This window comes from Pangasianodon hypophthalmus, chromosome 10 (genome assembly GCF_027358585.1).
Source record: "Pangasianodon hypophthalmus isolate fPanHyp1 chromosome 10, fPanHyp1.pri, whole genome shotgun sequence".
Classification (NCBI taxonomy): domain Eukaryota; kingdom Metazoa; phylum Chordata; class Actinopteri; order Siluriformes; family Pangasiidae; genus Pangasianodon; species Pangasianodon hypophthalmus.
The window spans coordinates 32443-42169 of NC_069719.1; the positions used below are offsets into that span (position 1 = coordinate 32443).

Genomic DNA, 9727 nt, shown 5'->3' on the forward strand with positions numbered 1-9727 from the left:
TAAACTCAAAGTTGGGGACATGTATCAGTAACCTGACAATATGTTTCAGATGTTTCAAACAGAAACACACTCACCTTCATGGACTGGGTTGGCATCCTCCTTAGGGCTCTCAGCCTCCATAACATGACTCAGTGTTTGGCCAAGGGCTTCATGAACATCATTAATATCATTGTTAATGGAAGCTTGAATGTTGTCGAGGGTCTCCATAGCATCATTGATGCCACTGAGTAGATTATATATCCTTCTCCCCCGGACCTCCAAAGTGTACGAGCTTTGGTCTGGTGCTGGTGGATGATTGTTTGTAAACATCTGTATGTGTACATCAAACTAAAAATAAAATACACAAGGAATAAAGAAATAATCAAGTAAAACATGCATCTGTTGCATTTGTAACTGCTGTATGACTGTGCCTGCATTATTTTTGTATTTACAGGATTACACAGGATGTTTAAAAGTGTGCGCATTTGTATGTATTGAGCAGTGCTGTCCAATCTTAGCCACGTAGTGCCGGTGTGGTTGTAGGTTTTTGTTCCATACAAACAGGATCACACATGATCAACTGTTTGATAATTGAGACCAACTGATTAAACGAGTAGAATGAGGTGTGATCCTGCTTGTTTGGAAAGAAAAGCTGCAGCCACACTGGCTCTTTGTGGATTAGACACCCCTGTTATAGGATTAGGGGTTGATGTATATTTCTTGGAATGATTAGTGGTAAATATCAGATTGTTGGCATCTAAAACAATAAATTAGAGCCTACCTTCAGCCTGCAGGGAAAATGGTGCTATAGGAGAGCAGAGCTGAGTTGGAGTTTGCACCAACTAGCACACTCCCTAAAATTAGCATATACAATTGGCCATCCAATCCAATAAAAGCAAGGAGTGATAAATTGGAAGCAAAGTTAAAAAATGTAATACTTATTCCTAATCTCCTAACCTACTCATTCCAGGCACAGTAAAAACTGTGGAAGCCACCAGAATTACAATTAAAAATGCAAATTATCATTGGCTGTGCAGCATGGAACAATATCTTAAAAACTAACTAGAATTATGAATTAAACATTCCAAGAGGGAAATATTCAATTCAGTTCAATTTTATTTGTATAGTGCTTTTAACAATGGACATTGTCACAAAGCTGCTTTAAAGAAATATATACATTTTTGCACTTTTCTGACCACATAATACACAATTATACAAGGGAATTATTTATAATTGAAAAAGAAGAAACCCTAGGAATAAATTTATACATTTAAAATGTTAATTTCTAAAAAATCAGATATTGTGGAGTCAAACCAGAAGCTCACCACCGAAAGATGTCAGACAAGTTCTCTGAGGCGAAGAACTCGATTCTGGAGTCCAGTTTTACGCACGATGTCGGGAAGCACCCCAAACGCAAGTTCGACCCCACTGAAGGCTGGCTCCGATGGGCACCGGTAGTCAGCATCAGCAGGAGACCTGGGCTTCCTGCCGCAAGTGACCTGTTGCCTTTCCATTGATGAGAAATAAGCTGTGCAAACATTGTGCTCCCTTCTCAGTCCTGGACTTACACCATGTTTTCTACAGCAGGACTTACAGATTGTTCTCTAAATGTCTTCATTTGAGGCCTATATAACTTATTTTAACCACCTCACCCTCTACCTATGAACATCTGGATGTATCCTAGGCTGTATGATCCCTTTTTTGATTTGATGGAAACTCTTGGAACCTCTTTCGGTGCTGAAACCTTTTAAATAAACACACTGAGACCGAAATTTCTTTACTGGGATTTTATTTAAAGTCAATATTGTGTGTATGTGTGTGTGTCTGTCTGTCTATAGAGAGTGTTGTGTGGTGTACATGTGGATGATTTGTGTGGATGATCACATGTATGTGCATGTTTATGAGTCTCAGTCTGAACGTGTGCTGTGTACCATGGCTCCCTCTGTGGAAAAAAAAAATTAAAAGAATAAATTAATCTCAGTAAATCTTCACATCACACTGGTTGGTATAGAAAAGAGATGGTTCTATTACAAATGTAAACGCAATGTTGGGGACAAAGTATCAGCTGATGTTTCGAATGTTTCAAACAGAAACACACTCACCTTCATGGACTGGGTTACCATCCTCCTCAGCAGTCCCAGCCTCCATAAAATGATTCAGACTGTGGCCAGGGGATCCATGAACATCATCGGGGGACACTTGACCATCATCAGGGGCCTCCATAAAAGGACTCGGACTGTGGCCAGTGGATCCATGATCATCGGTGGACACTTGACCTACATCAAGGGACTCCATAAAATGACTCACAATGTGGGTAAGGACTTCGGTAACATTGTTAAGGGCTGCTTGAATCTTGTCAAGGGAATCCAGAGCATCATTGATGCCACGGACTAGCTCACACAGCCTCCTCCCCTGGACCGCCAAAGTGCACGAGCATTGGCCTGGTGCTGGTGGACAGTTGTTTGTAAACATCTGTATGTGTACATCAAACTAAAAATAAAATACATGAGTCAAAAACAAGTTAAACAAGTAAAACATGCATCTGTTGCATTTGTAACTGTTGTATGACTGTGTTTGTATTAGTTTGTATTTACAGGATTACACAGGATGTTTAAAAGTGTGTGCATTTGTATGTATTGAGCAGTGGTGTCCAATCTTAGCCGCAAAGTGCCAGTGTGGTTGTAGGTTTTTGTTCCATACAAACAGGATCACACATGAATTGTTTGATAATTGAGACCAACTGATTAAACGAGTAGAATGAGGTGTGATCCTGCTTGTTTGGAAAGAAAAGCTGCAGCCACACTGGCTCTTTGTGGATCAGACACCCCTGTTATAGGATTAGGGGTTGATGTATATTTCTTGAAATGATTAGTGGTAAATATCAGATTGTTGGCATCTAAAACAATAAATTAGAGCCTACCTTCAGCCTGCAGGGAAAATGGTGCTATAGGAGAGCATAACTGAGTTGGAGTTTGCACCAACTAGCATGCTCCCTAAAATTAGCATATACAATTGGCCATCCAATAAAAGCAAGGAGTGATAAATTGGAAGCAAAGTTAAAAAATGTAATACTTATTCCTAATCTCCTAACCTACTCATTCCAGGCACAGTAAAAACTGTGGAAGCCACCAGAATTACAATTAAAAATGCAAATTATCATTGGCTGTGCAGCATGGAACAATATCTTAAAAACTAACTAGAATTATGAATTAAACATTCCAAGAGGGAAATATTCAACTCAATTTTATTTGTATAGTGCTTTTAACAATGGACATTGTCACAAAGCTGCTTTAAAGAAATATATACATTTTTGCACTTTTCTGACCATATAATACACAATTATACAAGGGAATTATTTATAATTGTAGAAGAAGAAACCCTAGGGATAAATTTATACATTTAAAATATTAATTTCTAAAAATCAGGTATTGTGGAGTCAAACCAGAAGCTCACCACCGAAAGATGTCAGACAAGTTCTCTGAGGCGAAGAACTCGATTCTGGAGTCCAGTTTTAAGCACGATGTCGGGAAGCACCCCAAACGCAAGTTCGATCCCACAGAAGGCTGGCTCCGATGGGCACCGGTAGTCAGCATCAGCAGGAGACCTGGGCTTCCTGCCGCAAGTGACCTGTTGCCTTTCCATTGCTGAGAAATAAGATGTGGAAAAAATGTGCTCCTTTCTCAGCCCTGGACTTGATGCAGTAGCTAGCATAGAGCCACACAGCAGAGTGAAACACCTGACAAGTTGTTCTTGGACCAACAACAAAGTGGCACCTGGAGGACCCAAACCTGGCACACATAAACTAGGCCACAAGATGATGCAGTATGCTGAGTTATGTCACACCGTTGGCATTTCACAACCCTTTGGTTAAGTTATTTTAGGCTCAAATACCTTAAAGGGATTGAGTAAAAATTTTGGGGCCCTTCACAGAACCGTGGCTCCTGGAGGCCCCAAACCCGGCATATGTGAAGTAGGCTATGAGCTGATGTAGCATGCCAAGTTTGGTGGACATATGTTGCACAGTTGGCATTTTACAACCCTTTCATCAAGTTATTTTAGGCCCAAGATCCTTTGAAGGGATTGAGTGACATTTTGGTTGCCCTTCACAAAACCGTGGCTCCTAGAGGTCCCAAATCCAGCAAACATGATGTAGGCCACGGGATGACATGGGCTGCTGAATTTGGTGGAGCTACGTAGTACAGATGGCATTTTACGACCCTTTCATTACATTAATTTAGACCCAAATACCTTTAAGGGATCGAGTGACATTTTAAAAACTGCAAACTACCTAACAAACATCATGTGCAGCATTGGGTGTGCAGCATGGAGTGATATCTTTAAATCATAATTCTAAAATAGTTTATAACATCTAATGCACTGTTCACAAAATGAACAACTTGGACCAGCATATTACTGTTGGTCTCTCAATTACTTCATAATCTATGAGACACAGAACTAAATGTTCCCATCATTTATGTATGTTAGTGAGGTACAGTAACAAGAGAGATAATCCTCTCCCATCACTTATCAGGTTCTATGATCACAATTTCTGCAGTGCTTACAGCTAAATACTTTTAAATTGAATTATTAAAATGTAGCAAATGCCAGAACAATACTCTTTTCAACACATTTATTAATACAAAATTTATTTTTGCTTTTGTTTCTCCAATACAAAACCATTATGTATATTTTTTTAATTACAAATTAAACTTTTTTTTTTTTTTTTTTTTAAAACAGGAAAATGAACATTTTCCACTTCCTTTAAAACAAAAGTTTCAAGTCTTTTATCCTGAATTAGTTAAAAAAAAATATATTCCTAATTTGTAAATAAAACAAAAATCACAGACCATTGAGCATCAATAACAATCCAACTGAACAACTTTCCCTGCTTTTCTTTAATTTCTTATTGATTATCAGTAATGTTGAGTTTATGAGAAACATGAATGAATTTATTTTAGGCCCTAATTTTTTTGTCCCCTTTTTCTTGCAAGTATTTTCAGTGCTCTATGCATCCTGGCTACAGCAACTGGGCTTAATCCACCTGCCCTCTTCCGGAGTCTGCGAGGTGACACCAATGACTTTTCTTTGACAGGTGACTCTTCATCACTGGAAATTTTTCGGGCACATTTGCGGAGGGTTGAATTCTTCAAAAGGGTTTTCTTACGCTTTTGGGGTATGGATGGTTGGGTGACTTCTTGTGTGTGTTGTTCAGTCTGATTGTTACTTCCTCTCTCATTCTTATCTTTTGGCAAGTCTATGTTTATGTGATTGTCGTTCTTCTCTGTGCTGCATCCCATATCCATTTCATTAAGTCCATCAGTCTCGTTTGTAAATTTGATCTTGTCCTTTCCTTCACTAGGCATGTCTGCATCGACATGTTCTTTGTCTTCATCTCCATCAGCTGTGTCTTTCCTGTGCCCCGTCTCAGTATTTCCTTCACTAGGCATGTCTGCATCAATGTGCTGCTGTTCATCTTTGTCTCCATCAGCTGTGTCTTTCCTGTGCCCCGTCTCATTTCCTTCACTTGGCATGTCTGCATCAGCATGTTGCTGTTCATCTTTGTCTCCATCAGCTGGGGCACAGGAAAGACACGTCTCATTTCCTTCTCTTGGCATGTCTGCATCAGCATGTTGCTGTTCATCTTTGTCTCCATCAGCTGTGTCTTTCCTGTGCCCCGTCTCATTTCCTTCACTTGGCATGTCTGCATCAGCATGTTGCTGTTCATCTTTGTCTCCATCAGCTGTGTCTGTTCTGTTCCTGGTTTTGTCCTTTCCTTCACCTGGCATGTCTGCATCAGTGTGTTGTTCATCTTTGTCATTGTCTTTATGACTCTGGTTTCCTCTCCCACATTTCCCAATCTTCTGTAGTGTGTGAAGGGGTGTGCGAGTGGGTCGGCGATTGCGCCCTGTGATGGGTTGGCACCCCTTCCAGGCTGTCCCCAGCCTTTTGCCTCGAGCTCGCTGGGATATGCTCCTGGTTCTCCTGTGACTCGGCGGAGGATTAGTGGAATGGAAAATTAATGAACGCGGGAATGAATCTGTACTACGTCCTGCGTCATCCTTTCGAATACTTGAGGTATCTTTGTCGTTTTGTTCATCCTTCTTGTCTTTGTCTTGTGTCTGGTCTTCTTCGTTACTGTCCAGTATCACAACTATTTCTTTGTTGCTGTTTTCATCTGTCTTGCGTGTCTTGCCAGCACCTTTCCTCCTTATCCTGTCCTCTGTTTCTTCTGTGGTGTCATCACTGGTGCCTTCGGTCTTTCTTTTAGGATATTTCTTGTCACGTTTGTCATCTGTCTTGCGTGTCTTGCCAGAAACTTTCCTGCTTATTCTGTCCTCATCATCCTCCTCCTCTGTTTCTTCTGTGGTGTCATCACTGCTGTCAACACTGGTGCTTTTGGTCTCTCTTTTAGGATATTTCTTGTCACGTTTGTCATCTGTCTTGCCAGAAACTTTCCTGCTTATTCTGTCCTCATCATCCTCCTCCTCTGTTTCTTCTGTGGTGTCATCACTGGTGCCTTCGGTCTTTCTTTTAGGATATTTCTTGTCACGTTTGTCATCTGTCTTGCGTGTCTTGCCAGAAACTTTCCTGCTTATTCTGTCCTCATCATCCTCCTCCTCTGTTTCTTCTGTGGTGTCATCACTGCTGTCAACACTGGTGCCTTCGGTCTCTCTTTTAGGATATTTCTCGTCACGTTTGTCATCTGTCTTGCCAGAAACTTTCCTGCTTATTCTGTCCTCATCATCCTCCTCCTCCGTTTCTTCTGTGGTGTCATCACTGCTGTCAACACTGGTGCTTTTGGTCTCTCTTTTAGGATATTTCTTGTCACGTTTGTCATCTGTCTTGCCAGAAACTTTCCTGCTTATTCTGTCATCTTCATCATCCTCCTCGGTTTCTTCTGTGGTGTCATCACTGTCTTCAGTACTGGTGTCTTTGAGGTTTCTTTTGGGATATTTATCATGTTTGTCATCTGTCTTGCCAGCAGCCTTCCTCCTTATTCTGTCCTCATCCTCCTCCTCTGTTTTTTCTGTGGTGTCATCACTGTCTTCAGTACTGGTGTCCTTGATGTCACTTTCGGGATATTTCTTGTCACCTTTGTAATTTCTCATGCGTGTCTTGGAGATGCATCTTTTCTTACTTCTGTGCATGTCCTCATCTTCCTCCCTTCCTTCCCTAGGATTGTTGGTCTGCTTCTGGACAGCTGTTGCCGTGGCCCGGCGGGACTTGAAAGCATCTGTCAGGTTTTGGTTGGCTTCATAAAACACCTCAGCAACTGCTGTGCTGTGACACATGAGTCGCCGTACCTGCTCCTTCTGCTTGTAATCCAGTTCACGGCCAACCTGAAACGCATCATGTGCACAATACAGAGAGGTAACAAATTAGTACTCAAAATTAAAATGATAATATAACGTCCAATTTTTAAATGAAACAAGTCTTACATAGGTGCTGATGCTTGTTCGTATGAGGCCAAATGTTGGTTTTCCTGGCAGCCCAAACTCCTTCCAGCACTCCTGGAAAGTGCCTGCTAAGCGGGAGAATGGACCCCCATTTGTGTTTGCAAAAAACAATTTGGACTCGCCCATGGGATATTTGTGCCTATGATATAAAAACCTGGCAAACCAGACATATTCCTCCTTTTCCAAAGGGACAAGGGCATGGCCATATTTTGAGGATGTTTTGTGTTTTGCCACCTGTGAAAAGAAAGACATGACACAAAGCAAGGGACAAATTATAAATAATACCTACATTAACATTCCCAAAAAGCTGGAAAGTTTCCAAAAGATATTCTCTACGTGTGCCATTGGCAAGCAAGATGACCATTTAAAAAGGAATAATTCCATCAATTCCTCAGTTTAGGGGATACTATTTATATTTTGGAAATGCAATTCCAAATGAAAAATGTTACTCCCTAAATTTACTTTAAGTACTGTTTCTTTTTTTATACTTTGGAATGAACACCGATGTTTTCATCTCACACTAATATTACCTTTTTAGACCCATAAAAGTTATATGTAGGAAAACAGACAATTCAGTAAAAGGTGAAAGCTTACCATAATAACTCGACGTCCATTTTTGTCTTTAGGTGCAGCGTGGACTTCTTCTGCCTCCATTCCCAACAAGACTCCCCTACGGTGCCCTGTCAGGCAAATTATGAACCCTGACAACAGGCCAAATAGGTGGTAAAGGTTTTGTGGCAGGGGATTTTGCTCCAGAGTGACTGGAAGATGAAACAAAGGGTATGAATGTACAGGGACTCCTAAAAGAGGCAATGTTTTCATAACCAATGTGTCCTTACCTAAAGCATTCGGTATTGCTCGTCTAGCCTTTTCCAGGAAGGTCTGTATGTGTACTGCATCCAGAATGTTTTCTGAAATGTAATTAAAACATCATGAAAAAGCATTCTACATTACAAGTGACATACCATGAAATATAAAAAAGTGAAGAAACACAAAAAGCAATTACTTGATTTTTTGGCCTTAACAGCTTGTTTGTGTACAACAAGCCTGCTCGTTAGTTTCCTCCGAAGCCTGTCTAGGCTGAAAATTGCCCCCTTCAATTTCTTTTTAGAGGCTCTCACAGTGTCCAGTCGTGCTTCAAGGAGAAATTTCAGGAAAGACCTCACATCGCTTATGTATATTCTTTGTGTTGTTACAGCAAAATTCCTCAAAGAGTGCGCCCAGCTGTAAGGAAAGTGAGAAAGGCACATTAATTCTTAATTATTCTAAAATGTTGACCTGTGAAATCTATACTTACTTTATAAGCTTGCTGGGGTCTGATAAGAAAGCAAAATCCATGGTTGGCACCCCTCCATCACTCATGTAAGCCAACCAGGATCGCACACGTGTGACTCTCTGGCGTGCGTTCTCGTTCTGGCGATACGTGACGCCTTCAATATGATTAAGCCAGGTCTGAAGGACTTTTTCTGCACCGAAAGAAAATTCACGCGATTATAAGCTTGACATCACAAGGTGAACAAGAGAGACAGAGGGAGTTCATGACAAACTTACCAAAAACTGGAAGTTCTGTCTGTACAGTATTCCTTCTCTCATATTTTCTCCGCAGGGGGAATGGGTTTTTATTTTTTAATGTGTTTATCTCTTCTTTCAGTTGTTTGACAACTGCTTTCTGTACCTTGCAGCCCTTGCAGTTTGGTTGTGTGGTTGGAGCAGTGTCCTCCCTCTCTCTGGTGTCTCCTTCCTCTGGTCCTTGGTGGGGAGCAACCTGGTGTGTAATGACGTCCTTCTGTGCCATAATCGATTGCTGAGGGGAGCTTGTTTCATCATCTGACTCGGCCAACATCTCCACATCGAGGGTACTAACCAAGGGAGGGGATGGATTTTTGGCCCGTAATGTTTTCAGATCCAAAAGATTTGTCTGTTTTTTAGCTTTCGTAAGAAGTTCCTTCTGCTGCACTTCCTGAAGCGAAGAATAAAACAACCATAATGAAAGCTGACCTTTCACAATTGGAAACAAGCTCCCCTCAGATTTTGTACCAGAATGATATTAAATCAGTCACTGATATTCAGACACACAACCAACATTAATAAAAGGTATAAAAATTAAAAAAAAAAAAAAAAGTGTGCATTGTTCAAAACAATGAACTCATCATCCCAGAGCATTAGTGCACTTAAGTTATAAATGACAATACTTACTGTCATATCTGAGTGGCATAGTTTCATGTGTTTATCTAAACGCACAAAGTTAGACCTTTTGCAGATAGGGCAATCATTGAGGCCATTATACCTTA

The 9727-nt window shown here is 40.7% G+C and overlaps 1 protein-coding gene across 2 annotated transcripts; it reads right to left on the reverse strand.

Annotated features, from left to right (window-relative positions):
- Positions 1-4277: 4277 nt before the first annotated feature.
- LOC128317073 (uncharacterized protein DDB_G0284459-like) lies at positions 4278-9480 on the reverse strand. 2 transcript variants are annotated; one of them, XM_053237333.1, is made up of 7 exons: positions 8988-9480; positions 8734-8902; positions 8443-8660; positions 8276-8347; positions 8031-8197; positions 7419-7670; positions 4278-7292 (listed from the first exon to the last, which is right to left on the reverse strand). In XM_053237333.1, the coding sequence occupies exons 1-7, from the start codon at positions 9277-9279 to the stop codon at positions 4941-4943; spliced, it is 3522 nt and encodes a 1173-aa protein (XP_053093308.1). In that variant the 5' UTR covers positions 9280-9480; the 3' UTR covers positions 4278-4940. The 2 variants fall into 2 exon arrangements, with proteins under 2 accessions (XP_053093308.1, XP_053093307.1); XM_053237332.1 differs by having other exon boundaries at positions 4279-7319; positions 8988-9479.
- Between the last annotated feature and the right edge of the window lie 247 nt (positions 9481-9727).

Bases quoted from the DNA above. Each gene is read 5' to 3' on its own strand.
- LOC128317073 (XM_053237332.1), bottom strand. From the start codon at position 9,279: ATGTTGGCCGAGTCAGATGATGAAACAAGCTCCCCTCAGCAATCGATT. The intron at 8,903-8,987 runs GTAAGTTTGTCA...CTTTCGGTGCAG, and splicing joins GACAGAACTTCCAGTTTTTG to AAAAAGTCCTTCAGACCTGG. The intron at 7,320-7,418 runs GTAAGACTTGTT...GATGCGTTTCAG, and splicing joins GAACAAGCATCAGCACCTAT to GTTGGCCGTGAACTGGATTA.